Below are 20,328 nucleotides of genomic sequence, written 5' to 3'. Positions count from 1 at the left end.
TGAGTGTGGAGTCGGGCTGCTCGACTGTTGGTGTGCTTGGTTTGCTCTTCTTTGATGGAGTTGGGCTTTGCCAAGTCTAAGTACCCCAGTTCAGAAATTTTAGGTTTTCACCTGGTTGCTCTGATCATTGGGAGAGGTGGGTCTGAGTTTTTCTGCAGGATTGCGGAAGGCTTTCTACGTGGGTTGCGGTTGTGGGAATTGAAAAGAGGAGTGTAGGCGCCGGTGGTCTGTAGAAGGGGTTTAGGGGTTTGGAAGAGGAAACCATCATGGATGAGAGCTTGTATGATGAGTTTGGTAACTATATTGGACCTGAGCTAGATTCGGACGAGGAAGGCTCTGAGCAGGAGGAGGAGGAGGATGAGCAGAGAGGATTAGAGAATGGACATGATGATGGATTTTTGGAGAACGGGGTTGACGATGACAGGGACGATGCCATGGATACTGAGGGGGCAGTGGTGCTGGCGGAGGACAAAAAGTATTACCCCACTGCCATGGAAGTGTATGGCGAGGGCGTGGAGACGTTGGTCATGGACGAGGATGCGCAGCCTCTCGAAGAGCCCATCATTAAACCTATTAATCTTAAGAAGTTTGAGGTGGTGGCGAGGGAGGTGCAGTCTTATGTTGCTACGGAATTTTTATTAGGTCTGATGCATAATCCCACGTTAATAAGAAACGTGGCTTTGATAGGGCACCTACATCACGGGAAAACCCTGATGATGGACATGCTGTTTCAACAAACGCACGCTGTGAACACTTTAGACCCTAACAGCGAAAAGCATCTGCGGTACACGGACACTAGGATCGATGAGCAAGAGCGTCAAATATCAATTAAGACCGTTCCGATGTCTCTCGTGTTGGAAGACAGTGCGGGAAAATCTTACTTGTGCAATATAATGGACACGCCAGGCCATGTGAACTTCTCAGACGAAATGACTGCAGCTCTTCGTCTCGCAGATGGAGCAGTTCTTGTTGTTGACGCAGTTGAAGGTGTCATGGTATGCATTCTATGAATGGTGGTTGGGCCAGGTCGTATCTGGTTGTCTACCTTAGTAAGAACTAGCTGTTTGTTTGAAAGAAATTATTTAAAAGAACTGAGTGCTTTCAATCTGCTGCTGCTGCATTTGCAATTTCGTTTCTTTCTCCTATCTCACTCCACAGCCCGGCTACTATTTTCTCATTAACAGCATAGCATTTAGGTGAAATTTAACAGCTTCGGTGCATAATGACTTGGTCTCCTTACGCTGGATTTTACTGGATTTTATTGTCGTTGGAATTTTCAAAGTCCTGGTCCGTTATCCTCTAACCCTAAGCCGTAGGTGAACATGAATAGTGCCCTTCTCACTTTTACATGAAGTCCTTGTAGATCTATGGCTAACTTCATTATCGGAGGATGCACTATGGAGATGTAGTCCAAGTGAAAATACACATCATATAACCAGCGCAGGGGCTTTTTAATTCTTCTGCCATAAGATATGTCTCACGTATTCAATGCTGAATTGTATGGGGTGCAGGTCAATACGGAGAGATCGATCAAACATGCTATGCAAGAGAGCCTTCCTATTGTGGTGGTTATCAATAAGGTCCGCATCGTCTTCAACTTTGCTTACTGTGTCAGCTATCTTTTGTCTAACTTATCATTCTACAATCCTCGGACTTATTGTTTCTGAATATATATTATACCTCGCTCAAACTATCTTTTGAAGTGTGTACTTAGATGGTGCATATTAGTGCAGGTTGATAGGTTGATTACAGAACTCAAGCTGCCTCCTACAGATGCATATCACAAGATTCGTCATACCTTGGAGGAGATCAATAATCTTGTATCTCTGTATTCATCTGGAGTGGATGGAGTGCCATTGATTGATCCAGTGTACGGAAACGTCTGCTTTGCAAGTGCAACTGCCGGGTGGTCATTCACGCTCTTATCATTTGCTAAGCTTTATGTCAAGCTTCATGGAATTCCATTTGATGCTGCAAAATTTGCTACAAAGCTTTGGGGTGACACTTATTATCATCCGGATACTCGTACATTCAAGAAGAAGCCGCCTTCTGGTGGAGGAGAGCGTGCGTTTGTGCAGTTTATTTTGGAACCACTATATAAGATTTACAGTCAGGTCTGATACTCCACTTCAGTGATGCATGTGCTTCAGGGGTAGTCGGTGGCTTGTTGTATGCAAAGTTCTTGTTTGAGACATTCTCTATACACAACTTTGGTCAATTAATGGTCTTCTTGCACAGGTAACAATGACGAGTTAATTTCTGTTGTATTCCTATCACTGACAGTCGCACTGTTATTCAGGTGATCGGTGAACATCGGCGAAGCGTGGAAAACACTTTAGCAGAGCTAGGAGTCACTCTAAGCAACGCTGCGTACAAGCTCAATGTGAAACCTCTGCTTAAGCTAGCATGCAGTGCAGTTTTTGGATCAGGGACCGGTTTCACAGACATGCTGGTTAAACACATCCCGTCTGCCAAAGATGCTGCTGTTACCAAAGTGGAGCACACTTATACTGGCCCTCAGGATACTGAACTGGCTCAATCGATGCGAGACTGCAACGCAACTGGACCTCTGATGGTTAATGTGAGCAAGCTTTACCCAAAACCCGATTGTAGTGTTTTTGATTCTTTTGGAAGAGTCATAAGTGGTACTATTCGTACTGGGCAATCTGTACGAGTTCTTGGGGAGGGCTATTCACCTGATGATGAAGAAGACATGGCCGTCAAGGAAGTAACGAAGCTTTGGGTTTATCAAGCTCGCTACCGTATTCCAGTCACGGAGGCCCCAGCGGGATCCTGGGTGCTCATCGAAGGAGTGGATGCTTCGATTATCAAGACAGCAACCCTTTGCAATGAGTACTATGACGAAGATGTATACACATTCCGTCCGTTACAGTTTAATACTCTCTCAGTGGTGAAGACTGCGACTGAGCCTCTAAATCCTAGTGAGTTACCTAAAATGGTGGAAGGTCTTCGGAAGATCAGCAAGAGTTATCCACTTGCGATCACGAAAGTTGAAGAGTCGGGTGAGCATACAATATTGGGCACTGGCGAAATATTTTTGGACTCTATTATGAAGGACTTACGTGAGCTCTACTCAGAAGTAGAAGTTAAAGTAAGTCACATCATCATAATGTATTATTTTACAGAGGAGCTGCTATCGGTTATTGGAGTTTGCTTATTCTACCGTAGTTAAAACCTTAAGCACTTCATTACATGCTTTGACATTTCACGTCGTCGTTCCTTTACATAGCGATATGAAGTACGTGAGTTTCCTCTTGCCGTTTTCATTTTAAATCGATATTAGTGTTTACCGCATGTGAGGTTGCTCATTCTGACGGTATGCCGGTACTATGTGTCTACCAGGTGGCCGATCCAGTCGTTTCCTTTTGTGAGACTGTAGTGGAGACATCCTCCTTGAAATGCTTTGCTGAGACGCCAAACAAGAAAAACAAATTGACTATGGTAAATCGCATTATCTTCTCGGGTCTTTTCTTATAACGTAACGTTGAACTTGGTATTCCTGGCGTCATTAGTTGGCAGTAGCTTTCATTTATGTAACCAAGAGGGCTGCCTGAATTTATTGTCAATTCTGCTCATGTGAAAGCTAAACTAAAACATTTAACTAGCCCATTTTCTGCAGTAGATTCAGCTTGTCCAGTTGCTAATGGAGAACCCTGAAAATTTTGCAGGTAGAGAATGATATAGTGAATCACATCGATAACATACGGTATTGAATTTGCAAATTTGTGTGTTCAGATAGCAGAGCCTCTAGAGAAGGGGTTAGCGGAGGACATCGAAAGTGGAGTCGTATCTTTAGACTGGCCTCGGAAGCGGTTGGGTGATTTTTTCCAGACCAAATATGACTGGGATCTTTTAGCAGCACGGTCTATTTGGGCCTTTGGTCCAGATAAACAAGTACGAAAATCTGCTCTTTATCTTTGAAATATTGCGATTTCTCTATCTTGTATAGGGTTATCTCCATGGATGACTATTTTTTTTTTCTTTTGAAGTGTTGTGTCGTACAGTTGGGTTTTGTGCCTGTTTGAGGTTTGATATTTTCTAGTTTATAAATAATCTAAATCTTTTAGCTTGGATGCTGGGCACTTTGTTTTGACTGATATATTTTGTGTCGCTACAGGGTCCAAATATTTTGCTGGATGATACACTACCTAGTGAAGTGGATAAAGGCCTTTTAAATTCTGTGAAAGACAGCATCGTTCAAGGGTATCTTCTCATAGAATATTTGAACATTTCTTGTTGCTAATAGCCTCATTCTTTAATGTTTCATCTTGTTATTATGATTATCCCAAGTCTATTTGTAGTTTTGAGTTGATCTTTTGCACAGTATATTACTTGATTTGGCTTTTTTGATAGCATCTGTATATGTGATAAGTGTGCTGAATTCCTATGTGATCGCGTACTTTTCTTTTCGCAGGTTTCAGTGGGGAGCACGAGAAGGACCCTTGTGTGATGAACCTATTCGCAACGTGAAATTCAAAATTCTGGATGCCACTATTGCCCAAGAACCGCTACATCGTGGTGGCGGGCAGATTATTCCAACCTCTCGACGTGTCGCATACTCGGCTTTTCTCATGGCAGCTCCCCGGTTAATGGAACCAGTCTACTTTGTAGAGGTACCTCAATGTTATTTGTCGCCTGTGTTAGTCCTATTTTACTTATCATCTATTCCGTCATTGTAATGTATAAATGTATGTGTGCGCACAAAGCTGATCATCGTAAGTCTGGCTTTTTTACTCGGTAGGTTTGATTTGATACAGATACAAACACCTGCAGATTGCATGTCTGCAATCTACACGGTCCTGTCTAGGAGAAGAGGGCATGTCACTGCAGATATACCAAAACCTGGTACTCCAGCATATATCGTTAAGGTAACAACTAAGTGCAGAACTGACGTACTTTTCCGTAGAGTTGGTTCATTAGGTTGAATTTGTTTAGTTGCAATTTAGCATGCTCCTTCCAACTGAACGTAAATGTCATGTCAGGTATTACTGTAGCGTGTGAGTTTCTGCATGTAGATAATGTCTTTATTAAACCAGTGACTCGTTCTGATCAGTCTCTGGTAACTTCAAACGTAGTGTCTTAACATTCAGTCGGGCAGGGTTTTCCTTCTTATGAGCTAATTGTTTCAAAACTGAACGCTGACAATGCGCTTGGTCGTCTCGTCGTGTTGGGTTGCAGGCATTTTTGCCAGTAATTGAGTCATTTGGTTTTGAAACTGATCTGCGCTACCACACACAAGGGCAAGCTTTTTGTGTTTCGGTCTTTGACCATTGGTCGATTGTACCGGGTGACCCGCTAGACAAGTCAGTTTTGCTGCGCCCACTAGAGCCCGCCCCGGTTCAACACTTGGCCCGTGAATTTATGGTTAAAACCAGGCGTAGGAAGGTATTAAATTCTGCTATCTCCACCTGCAACTGCCGGCTGCTGTTAATACTCTATTTTGTTAGTACATAAAATTGGATGAAACTTGCTGCTTCCTCTCATCATTATCTGCCTGGCATTGTAGTTTTTAACTAAAGTGTAGGCTTTTTCTGTGATTTTCATAGATTAATTTCTCAATTCTTGGTTGGCACTCCAGGGTATGAGTGAAGATGTGAGTATCAACAAGTTCTTCGATGATCCCATGCTTTTGGAGCTCGCACGACAAGATGCTGATTTGCAACAGATTCTTTAGGTTTTCTGCATATAGTTTTAGTCCTAATAGAAGAGAAGCTCCGAGAGTCGCGTTTGGCCACATGGGTAGCCAAATGTCTTTTATAAGAATGTACCGGTACCTGTTTCCAACTGAAGTGGGGAAATTTTGTTTAACTTGACACTGGGAATGTAAAAAACTCAAAATCGGGTTGCAGTGCTATATCGTGCTTCTGTGACATATTCCAATTCTTTGTTTTCACTCAATTCCCCTCGACATCTTCAGATGATGCGACAAAAGGTACTCTAGTCTTTAACCTGCAGCGTTCAGTGTGTATCACACTTATCATACTAATTGCATGCATGACTGATTGACAAGACGTTGCATTTTACCGGCTGAAGTATGAAAACAGAATTGTGCACTGCAATTCTCCTAACGATAGAATTTATAAATTCTAAAATTAGTAGAACCTCAACACAACCTGCGTTGTAATGAGACACTACTGGCATGAGCATAATTGTGAAAGAAAACACATACGATATCCTTTTAAAAGTTACCCACAGGATAGTTGGTGTCGTATCCACATGTATTAATGACATTAAAGCGTCAATAATGTCAGAACCACTGTCCATCAACCATAAAATCTTCAAACCATGAACAAGAGTAGCTGATCAAAGGAGGCACCTTCTGTGGAACTCTGGTTTAAACTTGAACTGTACAACTATTCATAAAACATGAAAGCAAAGCTACAAAGACTACTTGATAACAGGAATTTATTGTCTGCCTGTCAACCAGGGAACAACCTACGTGCATATTGTTCAATTGCAGAGCCTGGATACTGCCTCGATCTGGGCAGGGACAGAGCTGTCCAGAAAAAACTGCAAACGGAGTTGCAACAAATGCACAACGTGTGAAGATCTGGCGTTTTGAAGATCCAAGGGACCTTCGTCTATAGACGGAAGGCTTTCCACTAGGAATAGGAGACGGAAATGCAAACGTACCCCAGTACACAAAAATGGTACGATAGTGTCGTGCCACCCAGTCGCCACCGCCAGAACCTAGTATCAACATGAGAGAGGCCAGTAGGGCTGCTAGTTTCTTACTCCAGATCAATAACCAATTCGTGCAAGTACTCTACAGGTCACAGTCCGGGTGAAAAGGCACAGCACGAGAGTGGCTAATTGCAGGCTCAGTGGCTCACACTTTTAGTGCCGTTAGAAGCAGGTTCAGTTTCACCGAAGCTAGACTTCAACCAGCCCTCCTTCTTGGCCTGTTCCACATACTGAGCTGCTTTATCCTTTGCACCAGGGTTATCAAGGGAAAGATCATCAAGTGCATCCATCACTCGACTAAAACCCTTGGTCATTTGACTGGTAGTAATAAGTCCCTCGTTAGCGCATTCCTGAAGTAGCATGAGAAGGCGGGGATTGTTTTTCTCTATGGCCATCACTACGGCTTTCTTCACAACCTCGTGATGGAAGAAAGACATATCAAGATCACGAATACATTGGCAAGCCTCGCCTAGTTCACCCCCTGCCTCAAACTCCTCCAGAAGCGACTTGATCTTATCCTTTGCATCTTCTAGAGCTTCCCCAGTTCCACCTCCACCCCAGCAACGTAAAATGCGCTCTCCTGCATGCCGTGCAGAGAGCACAGACTGGGCCATACGTACAATTTCCCTACCAAGAGATCCTTCAGCAAGCTGCTCGCTAATCTCTTCAAGATACAGAGGGGCCAAGATATCATCAATCACAGCACGGGCTAGAAACAAGGACAGCTCATTGGCTGCGTCGGGGATATCTAAGGCAGTGTCCTCTGCAGACTGGAGTAGCAGTGTGTATGCTCTTGCTATGCTTGCAATCGATATCACCTCTGCATACAATTCAGAAACCAAAATAGAAGCCATTTCCTTTTCCCGATACTTCCTGTGGATGGACAACCACGTCAAAAAAACAAATGAATATCGTATACAGAAGTCCACAAATGGCTTGGCTTAAATCAACTCATGTAGTCAATAACACGCTAGAGGCAACATTTTCAAAGGGCTAAAAATTATCTCAGTAAAGTGACATAGTCCAGGAACAAACCTGTCCATGGCCAGCGTAATCAACCTCTTCACAAACGCAGCATGGTAATCAGGAGCTGCCAGATCCTCCAAGCTTGTTACCACCTCATTAATGTCAGCAGACAGGAAATACTCCTGAATAATATTTGTCGCCTGGGCCTTGAAAGCCCGGGCTTCCTGCGACTCCGCAGAGCCTGCCATAAGCTCTGAGACCACTGCCCGAGAAAATGGTGCGCTAACCCACCCCTCCTCAACGGCCCTACAGCAAAGCATAAAAATTATCATGCGTCATGACGCACAAGTAAGACGACTTCATGTTAACACACTTTAATACCTGATGCACGACCCCAAAGCCTAAGCAACACCAATAAGCACTAAGGACTCGAATTGGAAATTAAGACTCACTTCGTTGTGAATGTCTCCAACTTTTCCTTGGCTTGAGGAATGTCAAGAGCAAGATCATGAATAGAGTCGGAGATCCTAGTGAACCCTTTCGACATTTGACTTGAAGTGATTAAACCCTCCTCTGCAGCCTCTTTAAGAAGAGACCAAATCTTCCCTTCAGCTGCTGGCTCTTCCATAGCCAATACGAGTGCCTTCTTCACCACTTCATGATGGAAGAACGGTACGTTCAGTTCGCGGATGCATCGGCATGCCTCGGCATTATCACCACTTTCCACATACTCCTTGAGAAGAGCAACAATCTTAGCCTGCACTTCAGCAACTGTAGTGTGCGTGCTACCACCCCATTTACGCTCAATTACTTCAGCGTGATGAGGCGCTGACAAATAGCTCTTTTCAGTTTTTTGAATAACCGCAAGTCCTTGAGAGCCCTCTGCCAATACCTTCATTGTCTTAGACAAGAACGCAGGGGGCAAGATATCATCAACCACAGCGCGGGCCAAAAAGATTGCCAAAATATCAACGGCCTCTGGAATATCCAAGATAAGGTCATCCACCGACTCCAGGAGGTTCGTAAACCCTTTGGCCAGCTGGTCCGGCTGTATTACATCAGCATATAGTGCTGAAAGCAGAACAGAAGCCATCTCTTTCTCCTTGTCATGGTGATCCATCGCCATGGAAATGAGCTTTTTCACGAAGTGATGATGAAAATTGGGGGACCCAAGGTTACTCAAATCAGTGGCCATACTTAAAACGTCACCTGACGCAAAGTACTCCTCAATGAGGCTTACGACCTTCTCTTTGTATTCTTCCAAAGACTGCGAAACTGGTGCTCCCACCAGTTGATAGGGCTCCTGAATCCAAAACATCAAAAAAGAAAATAATAATTTCAGCCAGGATCAAGTAACCTCCAACATCACAAAGATCTTACCCAAAGAAGAGATACTTAAGAAGCATTCGTTTGGGAAACCCCTAGCAACAATGGCTCATTTTACAACTAGCAGTTGATAGACAAAAGTATACTTCCTAAGTCAAATACTCCACATCTCAAATATTTCTAACTCAAGTATCAAAATCCAGAAACAAACACAGCCGCTTAGAAATCGTGCACTTCGTCCCAATGTGAAAGTTTGTGAGAAGTAAACTGCAAACCTCTTCACTGTCGTAATTCGGGTCGTTCCTATCCACCTCAATATCACCGTCAGCGGATAGAAGCTTACCCCAAGTGCCTTTCCCACCTCCACCACCTATTCACGCATTCGGAAACAAAATAAGTGAAGGAAATAACAGGAGGCAAAATTGTGCAACAGAAAGTACAAAACTAACAGTATACGTACCTGTATTATTTAATGGGTACAAAAAAGGTGAATCGTAACATACAGGGAATGGAAGAAATGGACCTACAACAAGAAAATCACCTTTCTTGGGTCTTCCATTCTTTCCAGAATGAGAATGTCGGTCCCTTTTGACCTCTGCACTGCCAACTGAAACGAGCTTCACGCCAGACTTTTCATGTTTCTCTGGCGACCCCGCAAGTTCAGGCATTGCGTGCTGCCCGTGAGAAACTGTTCTTACAAACTTCTTCCCTTCAGGCATACTATCTCGTCCATGAGATAACGATCTCATCAACTTCCGCTGCTCATCAGAGAGAAATCCAGGCGAAGACATTTTATGATAGACCTCGACGGTGGATCGCTGTTCTGAATTGGCAGTGCTCAAAGTGCGTTAAGCAGAGTGTTGCAAACAGTGTTTCCCTCGGCTTCACCAACCTGAAAAGAAAGGGCCAAGTGAGACGTGTGCAAATAAGAGGTTCCAGTTCAAATTGTTTCATAAGCAGGTTTCGCATACTTCCGTGGGGTTTAAGGAATTAATTATGAACATCCATCTAGTCAACTACCAACGACCACACTCAAAAGAATTGGCTTCTCAACAAGGGTAGCTGATGGATGCAAGCGCCAGATGAGTATGTTTGACAAAGCCCTAGAAATCACACTCTACGGCAAAGCTCAACTGCGAAAGGCGCACTATCGTCATTCCACAGCGACGACGAATAATCCACTGGTTAGCGGGTTACCCTACTCTCCAACAGTATCAGAAAGGTCAGATCCAGGGCACAAGGCCACTTTTACTCACAAAAAGTAGCAAAACTATCACAACAATGTCATCAATGCCAGCGCAGGTGTGATGCAAATCTTTCACCCGATCAGCAATGTAATTAGGGTGAACGCATTGAACACAAATCTGAGCTTAAGTTCGCAATGATACGACCAAAACCGACCCGCACTCTGTTACAAACGAACTCGTCCAAAACCCTACAACGACACATACACACACAAAATAAAAAAAAAAAACCAAAAACCAAAAAAAAACAAACCAAACCAAACCCAATACGAATTCGTAGACTAAAGAATCACCTCAGGTTACGCATCAAAAAACAGAAGAGCACCATACAGACTCAGCCCCAGCTCGCGGGAAAAAAACAAAACCAAACACCAAAAAGAAGAAACCAAACGCCCACATTGTGACGTACCCCCGCCCGAGCTCCACCTCACAGCATCCAAAACCAACATCACTTGAACTCCAGAGGAACAAAAATTCATCAATCGATACCGACCCTCCACAAATATCCAAAACAGAGCAAATTATTAAAAAAATCAAAAAATGTTTTCTTTTTCAAAACAATGCTCACAATGGAATGAAGCCGAAGCAGGAGGGAGGGCTGGCGTCGCCAACCCACAAGACCAGCTGTACACAATTGCGATCGCAGACACTTGTCTTCGCTCTCCACGAAAATCAAAACCTGTCAGTGTAACTTGACTCTGTGTGTGTGTGTGTGTGTGTGTCTGTGTGTCTGTGTGCGCGCAAGTAACGGCAGAGAACAGTGCGCGAGGGAATTGAGATGCAGCTCCGCTTCTTCTCCTCCTTCTCTTCCTTCTCCTCCTCTTCGATAGCAACAGCGGAGATGGCGAGGATGGACGTTGTCAGTTAGGGCTAATGGAGGAGAGCAGTAGCAGCTGCTGACTCATCGACCACGGACGCTTATCTGAACCCTAGTTCTAAATGCGGATAGATGCTTCTTGCGTCCGCCATCTGCCATCCTCTCTCTCTCTCTCTCTCTCTCTCTCTCTTTCTAGGTCTACTTGACACCGCGATGAAGGAAAGGAACCAGCAGCCAGGCTACGAATCAATCCACCACAGTCGTCATCTACGTCGCTCTGCACCTCGTCGTCGCCCTGCCATCGCTGCTGCTGCTTCTGATTCTCTGCCGTCTTCGTCTCCCTCCCTCCCTCCTTCCTTCCCTCTTCCCTCTCCCCCCTAATTCAGCAAAACATCGTCGTCGTCGTCTGCTAAAGCCATTCCTCTTTTTCCGATTTGGCAGAACAGGCTTGAGCCCTCCACGGATGAAAGCTTCACGAAGAAGACGGACCGGCCTCTTCTGGCCCTTGTCTACTCATTCCCCGAGCATGCATCGAATAATTTCAGTTCCAGGCAATCACAGTTTTGGATTATCGACTACTCCCTTAAAAAGTCAATACCTGCTTCATGTACCTTGTCATGTCTATAAGTTACTTTCTTTTTTAAATGACAAAAAATGTCAAAAAAATGAAAAAATGAAAATAAAAATAAAGGATGTTGCCACATGGGTTTCACCCGAACAAATTACTACCTGAGTGTCACGTTACAATTTTTTAATTTTTCCAGTTTCATCGCTTCAGTTTTTAAGGAGTGGATGGTAAAAATCCGACACCAACTCAGGAGAGAAATTAAACTGGAGTGAACAAAAATGGGTTGCAGAATCAGCAGCAGCAGCAGCGAGAGATAAAGAGAGAAACAGAGGAGTTCATTCATCGAAGCGCCACACTTGAGAGAGAGCCGATGAAGGATCCAGCACGAATAGCTGACAAAATGGATAAGATGAGAATATTTCTTGTGTGCGACTTTGATCTTTTGCATGACACCGTGTGTTGCCTTGTCAACGCAGTTGCACTCACCCCCCCCCCCTCCTTCCCTGGCGTCCCTCTTTCCGCCGTCCTCAATAGTCTCTCGGGACAGTCACTAGGCTTCGTGATTGAAGCCATCGATGCTAGTTTCTTCTCGACGAATCAACTTCGGCCGAAAGCCACCGCCCACAAGCACGCCGACAAATCCCCGGGTCTTGGATTGGCAAACCTTGACGCCTCATCCAACCTTCACTTTATCCACGTCCTGAAATCTCTTGTTCGAAGCGGCGAATGAACGCCGTCTAGTCACTCGCGCAGGTGTTTTTTCTTCTGGATTCGACGTCGGCAGGATCTTCGGTGTCGGTGCTTACAGGCGCCGTGGTTTCCATACACATGAGAGTCTGGAGCGAAGGGATTGTAGCCATGAAATCAGTATGATGTGCTGGTCTTTGTGGTGTGATTCACACACACACACACACATCATGTGCGAAACAACAGATGATCACCATTGTGCACACATTTCATTCCATCACCACACACTTCAAAATTCTTCACTACTCAGTGCAACAGCACAAAGCTTCATGTGGTGTCTCAAACGTCTGATCCCATGTCTTCATGGGATTTTCATTCGAACTGATGTTGTGAGTTTGGAGTTTTGTTTTTTCCACTTCAAGTCACACTTCTCGAGGACAAAATTCAGGTTGCCAACTCCAGTTTTTATTGGCTGTGTTTGTTTGCTGTTTCATGTTTCTAGAATAGCTTGGTTTTCTGGTCTCGTCCAGTTGGTCATGGAGAATACAAATTGTGTAAAAATATTTCAAGTTAGTTGGTTTTATTATCTTTTGATGTTTGGTAAATTTATATGTAAAGTTTTCTTATTTTACTAGATATAAATTTATCAGACAATAATTAAAGAATGCAAATTTTCATTTTTTGGTTTACAATTTCAACAGTTAATTCCTGTAGCAAATAAAATAAGGGTTACAAATACAATAATTCCTGTAGCAAGTACAATAAGTTACTATTGATAAAATCAACAAGTTTTTTCAATCATTTGGAATGGTTCATAATTTCTAAGGTTTTAAGATTGGTATAAATCAGCTATTCTTGAAAATAAAAACAAATGTAGAAAATATTTTCATATTTGATTTCATTTATGTCAAAATTTATAACTATTTTTTATTCGAATTTATGAGAGAAAATTATTAACAAATTCTAGTTAAATTTGATTTTCTGTGCTTCTAAAAAATGAACATACATTCTTAAATTTACTTTGTTTTAGTTTGATATATTTTTAACTTTGAATATTTGATTCAAAGTTTTTATGTAATCAAATATCATTTCATAATTATAGAACTTTAATTTTCACTTGAAAAATTCTTATTTTAAATTTTTTGGCTACTTTTTTACTAACTTTAATTTAATCTATTCATAATTTGAGTAACATTTTAGAAATCACATTGTACATAATGTTGATGTATTTTATTTTATTTTCTCATTTCTATTAACTTGTGTTCATTCATAAAATTGCTATCATTTAAAATTATCATTAAATATATATTTTTAAAGTAACCAACGTAACTACACACCTATTTACTCATATTCTTATCTTAGATGTATAAATGTTTAATATGTTTGATAAGATAAGTAAATCTTTAATTCAACACAACAAAATTTTAAAATTTGGTTCTATTATATTATTTTATAGAGATATAAATAATTATAAATTTTTTGAAAGATTTTTTTATATTATTCTCAAAATATATTAATATATATATATATATATATAGAGAGAGAGAGAGAGAGAGAGAGATTAACAAAAAAATACTCATAAAATTATAAGAAAAATATTACATACTAATTTCATACTGATTTCATACTATTTATTAAACTAGTTATTAATCTTTCATACTAAAATCAAAAGTAGTTTGATTCTAATTTATGAATAAAAATATTTTAAAAAAAGAAAAAAAGATAATAAGTATATTGGAAAGTAATAAAGAATAAGAAAATAAATTTAATAGAATTATGCGATGAAAATGAAAATTGTTATTTAAGATTATGTATATTCTTAATCCAAAAATTAATAATTTAATTTTTTTACTTTTGTATTAACAAAAACCATTAGATATTTTTAGCAAATATGATAATTTAATTTCTAATAAATATTTAGAATATGACATAATATTATCTTTTGTATTTATATAAAAGTATATCCATATTTATGCCAAAAAAAGTATATATTTTAAAAATAGTATAAAATAAGAATCACCAAAATGATATTATAAGCTATTAATGATTTATTTGTATAAAAATGGAATTATTCATGCATTTTTTAGTAATTTACAACAAAGATGCTAATATATTTAGTTTTTATTTACTAAAATTAAAAATATTTTTTATATAATTTTAAAAATAAAAATATAAAATATAAAATATTTAATTATTTGTGATTTAGTGATATTAATATAATGAATTAATGGAAAATATATTTTTATATAATCTAAAAAAATGAAAGTAATTTTAATCATTGCATAATAAGTATTGAATTAGATTTTGAAATTTATTTGATTATATATATATATATATTTATATTTTTTAAATAATATTAATAATAAATTTTATAGAATAATTAATTAATATTTAATTATAATAAGATATTATTAAATATTACTAAATATATTAGCTTATAAATTTAAAAGTCTAATATCTTTAATTGTTCAAATTATCATTAATACAATTACAAACATCAGATGAAAATGTAAATCTTTGACATCTATTATTTAAATCAATAACTTATTGCATATAATTTCAAACAAACAAATAATTGGATTGATATATATTATTTTTAATAAAATATTTTTACTTCTATTATAGATTGTAATATTAAATGATATATGATACATATATAATACCTATAATTCAAAAAACCATTATTGATTTTGTTGATTTTTTGCAACAATAAACTATCTTAAAATACTTGTGACGATTTTATAACCTAATATTTTTATCAATAATGATATTATGACAATTAGGATGGTATCACAGACATACATATTTACTCTAATATTTACCTACATGATTAAATAGAGATAGGTAAAAGTAGATTTATTTCATAATATTTTCTAGAAAAAGTTTCCTAAAAGCTTCATAGACATTGCTTTGACTTTACATGTATTTGTAGTTGATTGGTAGGTTAGAAATTTGGTCAAGAAGTTAACTATGTATTCATAGCTTGTGGAACAAGCTAACTATGTAGTGCACACATAGAAAACTTTTCTTGTAAGTTAAGATACATGATTTAGAAAGTCAACATGTTTTAGAGGTCCTATAAGACATCGCCATATAGCTCTTAGTTAAAAGTACATATGGATGTAAGAGAAGCCTTCTTCATTCTTGTCAACACCTTTCTAGCCATTGGTCTTATTTTAAAGACTTTTTAATGTTCTTATCTTTGGCAATAGCCATTCTTGTTTAATATTATATCATCTTTGAGTGATTATCTAGTCTTTTTAAGTCACAAAAAAGAGTCATGATCTTTTAGCTCTTCAAGATTTATATCCTTGATAGATGGTAAACAACACAATAGTTGATTTACCAATTCCAAACATTTTCATGAAATTTACTCATTCAATAGGTTTTATTTGTATATCAATCAAATCAATACACAACAATACCACCATGTGGAACTTTAACAACATAACCAAAGTTGACTTTGAATATATTTGGCATAAAGCATGAACAAAATTGAGCAGTAATATCTCATATGTGGAAAAATTCTTGAAGGTAATTAATTTTTTTAATTCTTAAAGTTAATTACTTTAATACAAGGAATTATATAAAAATAAATAGAAATCGGTAAATGTCAAGGATAAGAACTTGATGAAGGCAAATAAATAAGTGAGACTTTTCTCAAAATAAAATGATAAAATAGACATAAAAAAGTATGTATGTTCAAAAGTAACTAAAATGGCTATTGCCAAAAAAATAAGAAAGCTAGAGACTTTTAAAGCTAGACTAGAAGCAAGAAATGAGTTGACAAGAGTGAAGAAGGCTTCATTCTTGCCTCAATATGTACTATCTACCTAAGAGCTACATGACAATGTTCTATAGGACCTCCGACATGTGTCTAATTTGCAAGATACATGTTTTAACTTCCAAGGCAAGTTTCTTATATATATACCATATTGTTAGCTTATACCACAAGCTACTAACATGTATAATATATGGCTAATTTGATAGCCAAGTTTTTAACCTATCAATCACTTATAAATATGTACAAAGGTGAAATTGCATCTATAAAGCTTATAAAAAGCTTTTCTATAACATATTGTAAAATAATCTATTTTTAATTACTTTTATTAATTAATATTATCTAGATAACTATCAAAATAAATATGTATATCTATGAAAATAAGTATAATAATATTTTGTGGAGAAGTTTTGTAGAAGCAAATTCAACTTTACAAGTATATTGAAGTAATTAGTAGATTAGAAATTTGGCCAACAAATTGACCACTTATTACACATGTTGGCTATTTGTTGTACAAAATGGCAATGTGACACACATGTTGGAAACTTGCCTTATAAAATAGATATGAGTCTTGAAGTTAGACATATGTTGAATGACTTATAGAACGTTTCCATATAGTTCTTTAAATAGATAGTATATTTAGAGACAAAAATAAGGCCTTCTTCATTCTTATCAATACATTTTTTTATTTTAAGAGTCTCAATTCTTCTTGACTTTGGCAATACCCATTCTCATTTCTTCTTGAATATATATATATATATATATATATATATATATATATATATACTTTTTTATTTTATTTTTATTGTCTCTCTTTGATGTGCATCTCACTTAGTTATTTATATTCTTTGAATTTTGGTCTTTAATACACAATCACTTAATTTTTTTTTCTTTGTAATTATTCAAATGATTTTGGATTAAAAAAACTTGGTATAAATTTGTATGAATAAGTTTTTTTTTTAAAGAAACCATTAATATAATATATTTTAGGATTCATTTTTGTTGGTACTTTTAATCTCTAATGGACAAAAAAGCCAAACAATGGTTTATTTTTTTTGAACAAGCTCCTTTGAATTCAATATTATTATTTTCATTATTTTCTAAAACTTTTATTTATTATTGAAAATTTAATGGGCTTTGAAACAAGATATCATACACAAGATTTTGACATTTCTATCATGAATTATGGGATTTTTAAGGTTAATGTCAACTTTTGGACATTTTTCATAGCCACTAGTACTGCATCAAAATCTGCTCAAATCTACCCCAAAAAAAAAAAAAAAAAAAAAAAAAAAAACTTTTCTGTGCTACTTTGGGCCATTTTTAATCATTTTCAGCAAAATAAAGAAATCAGTTTTTTGCAAGGTGAACCCTACTATGTGGGTACAAAATGGCTTCAACTTCCAAAATCTAAAAATAAAGAATAGTATATTACAGTAAATCTAGTTATAATATTTTTTAAAAATACATATATTTTAATGCAATGTGCATATAATATAATTTTATATATCAACAAATTGAACATATTCATGTGAAATAATTCGTATTAAAAAATTAATTATATATAGAATATTCTAAATGATAATATATATTAAATATTCTTAAGGATCTATATTAGAAATAAGGTTAGATACAAAACTAGGAATAAAGTAATATTTAGATTGTTTAAAAAGTTGTGTTGGTAAGATTAAAGTGTCCATTGTCTTACCTCTAGATATATATTCCAACAACTGTGTCTTATTAAAGTTTTGAATATAATCCTAACAGTTGTAGAATATCTTAGAAGTTTAAAGATTCTTCTAAGTAAACATTTAAAGAAGAAATTGGATGATTATAGAAGACCATGGAAGCTCCTTTAAGCCTTTGGAAGGTTATAAAATGTTCTAAAGATTCATAAAAATTCACAAAAAACAATGTAATTGTATTTAAATTTCTAAAAACTTATTGTGGTTATATTTTATTGTATATCTATGATATAATCTCTTTTTCTACAAAGAACTAGTCCTACAAAGAACTTTAATAGTATGTTTCTTAATATTATCAAAAAATCAAAGTTTTATTAAAAAGGTCTTATAATATTATTTGTTTGAGCTTTTGTCAATGAATCAAAAATAATTTAATAATTTCTTATTTTATAAGTTTAATGTTGCATTACAAATAGCAATATTTTTACTTTTCTAATAGTTTAAAAATAAAAAAAATAAAAAAAATAAAAAAATCACTATGGTCCTTTGGTTTCATAAGACATTTGTCTAGTTGTATAGAATAGGTAAAATACAAAAATATGAAAAATGGTGATTTTGTATGAAAGATGATAAACCACTCCTTCTGAATTCTGAATTAAAATTATCTCTATATTATGGTTATAATTCTTTTATTATTCACTTCTTCTTGTATTATTATATGTTTGTTTGTTTTTATTTTATTTTAATTATAATTATTTTTATTTTTTTTACTTTTTTAACACCTTGTAAGCACTTACAATAAAATACCTAAGCTAACAAAATATATTATTATTTGTCTTAGTTTGAAGTCAATGTTGGCAATGTCTCATTTATTATGTATAAATAATGTTCAAATAATAATTAACTACTTTGTTGTTGGAGACCCTTGGATTTTTTTTTGCTTAATTTCTTGATATTGTAAGCTATAAGGCAATTATTTTTAAGTAGAAGCCTTGCAAAATCAAATTCTTGGCAAAATGAGATTAATCAATCTGAAATTGAGACAAATTTCTACTAAAATTTTAAGAAAAAAATAGTCCTTTAATAATTTACATTATCCAATTTAAAAGAAGAAATTTTCAGTGTTTAATAACTAAAATCTTATATTATTTGGTGTTGGTTAAGCTTTTTAAGTTTATTCTTTGAAAACGTTGAAAATCAACAAACTTGGAATTGAGATGATTTTTTTGTAATAATTCTTGTAAAGAATGATCTATTGTCTTAGAAATCTAATTATCCAACTTTAAAGAAGTAATTTTTAACATTTGATGAGATATTTTTTAGAAAATTTATTAATATTAAAGTTGCACAATTTAACTTTCTAATGAACTAATATTGATTAAATTTAAAGAAATAAGAAGATATATGTGGTTATTTAAATAAAATAAGGTCCTAAAATTAGTAGCAAGGTTATATGTGAAAGAACACAATCTTGCTTCTATTTACAATTACTTCAATTGACGTATTTCTATTCTACAATTCAATTTGAAATTGATAATAATAAAATAAATATAATTAGTAAATTATTAAATTAAAAATATATTATTTTTTATAAATATCACAATATAAAATTTAAATAATCAAGTAATAATTAATTAAATAATGATAAAAAATAATAATATATAAATATGGAAGAAAATAATTTTTAAATATTATAAAAATATTTAATAAGTCATTACATTATAAAAACTTATAATTAAAATTAAAATTTAGATAAGTAAGTAAATATTTAAATTGAATGATATTACTTTTAATTATATTTATTATTTAAATGTTTAGAATTTTTTTAAGTTATAGTATATTTGAATTTATTATTCTTTCTTTGACTCACCTTTACACATTAAATTAGAAAGATTTAATCTTGTTTTTGACTTAATTATTATTTTTTTTATTAGAATTTTTTATAAAATAACTTAAATAATGTATCAATAATTATATACATAAGAAATTTACTAACAAACATAGACTAAAAATATATATGAATGTCATATGTTTATAATCTATTAAAGAATTATAAATATTTGTAAAATTAAAGTTCACCTTAAAAGTAAATACACTTCAAGTTACAAAATGGTCTCATGTCACAAATATACATAATTATTTACATAAGAATTGTTATGTAGAAGATAAATGTAAGCACATTAGATAATATTTTATGGATGAGCTTCTTAAAAGCTTTATAAATGTAGATTTGACTTTATACATATTTGTAGTTGATTGGTAGGTTGAAAACTTGACCAAAAAAATAGCCATGTAACAAAACCTTCAATAACAATCCCAATGGACAACATTGTAAATACAAAAATCATTTTTAAGAAATGCCTTACAAATGTGATTTATTCAACAAAACATACACTAGAAACCTAAATAACCTATCCAAAAATATAAGACTCATCAAATAATTACTTTTCTATTAAATCACCTTCCAAGACTTTTTTTTATTTATTTGAATTTTTTTGATAGAATAGAATAGTTGTAACACTTTAAAGAATAACATATTACATATCTAT

General features: G+C 35.7%; 2 protein-coding genes across 2 annotated transcripts; one reads left to right on the top strand and one right to left on the bottom strand.

Moving 5' to 3' along the window:
- Nucleotides 1-25: 25 nt before the first annotated feature.
- Nucleotides 26-5,875, top strand: LOC112278359 (110 kDa U5 small nuclear ribonucleoprotein component CLO). The gene is made up of 11 exons (XM_024511708.3): nucleotides 26-995; nucleotides 1,512-1,580; nucleotides 1,734-2,114; nucleotides 2,300-3,112; nucleotides 3,364-3,462; nucleotides 3,757-3,915; nucleotides 4,139-4,224; nucleotides 4,436-4,634; nucleotides 4,779-4,889; nucleotides 5,200-5,406; nucleotides 5,600-5,875. The coding sequence occupies exons 1-11, from the start codon at nucleotides 267-269 to the stop codon at nucleotides 5,693-5,695; spliced, it is 2,949 nt and encodes a 982-aa protein (XP_024367476.1). The 5' UTR covers nucleotides 26-266; the 3' UTR covers nucleotides 5,696-5,875.
- A 446-nt stretch (nucleotides 5,876-6,321) lies between these two features.
- LOC112278360 (MA3 DOMAIN-CONTAINING TRANSLATION REGULATORY FACTOR 1) lies at nucleotides 6,322-11,075 on the bottom strand. Its single transcript, XM_024511709.3, has 6 exons — nucleotides 10,810-11,075; nucleotides 9,539-9,889; nucleotides 9,273-9,367; nucleotides 8,124-8,974; nucleotides 7,741-7,977; nucleotides 6,322-7,578 (listed from the first exon to the last, which is right to left on the bottom strand). The coding sequence occupies exons 2-6, from the start codon at nucleotides 9,786-9,788 to the stop codon at nucleotides 6,843-6,845; spliced, it is 2,169 nt and encodes a 722-aa protein (XP_024367477.1). The 5' UTR covers nucleotides 9,789-9,889; nucleotides 10,810-11,075; the 3' UTR covers nucleotides 6,322-6,842.
- Between the last annotated feature and the right edge of the window lie 9,253 nt (nucleotides 11,076-20,328).

This window comes from Physcomitrium patens, chromosome 25 (genome assembly GCF_059467195.1).
Source record: "Physcomitrium patens ecotype Gransden chromosome 25, ASM5946719v1, whole genome shotgun sequence".
Lineage (NCBI taxonomy): Eukaryota > Viridiplantae > Streptophyta > Bryopsida > Funariales > Funariaceae > Physcomitrium > Physcomitrium patens.
Note: the sequence above shows the minus strand (reverse complement) of the source record. Positions and strands in the feature narration are given on the sequence as shown.

Bases quoted from the DNA above. Each gene is read 5' to 3' on its own strand.
- LOC112278359 (XM_024511708.3), top strand. From the start codon at position 267: ATGGATGAGAGCTTGTATGATGAGTTTGGTAACTATATTGGACCTGAG. The intron at 2,115-2,299 runs GTCTGATACTCC...ACTGTTATTCAG, and splicing joins TATATAAGATTTACAGTCAG to GTGATCGGTGAACATCGGCG. The intron at 3,113-3,363 runs GTAAGTCACATC...TGTGTCTACCAG, and splicing joins ACTCAGAAGTAGAAGTTAAA to GTGGCCGATCCAGTCGTTTC.
- LOC112278360 (XM_024511709.3), bottom strand. From the start codon at position 9,788: ATGTCTTCGCCTGGATTTCTCTCTGATGAGCAGCGGAAGTTGATGAGA. The intron at 9,368-9,538 runs GTGATTTTCTTG...ATGCGTGAATAG, and splicing joins GAATGGAAGACCCAAGAAAG to GTGGTGGAGGTGGGAAAGGC. The intron at 7,978-8,123 runs GTGAGTCTTAAT...GCTTTGCTGTAG, and splicing joins TTGGAGACATTCACAACGAA to GGCCGTTGAGGAGGGGTGGG.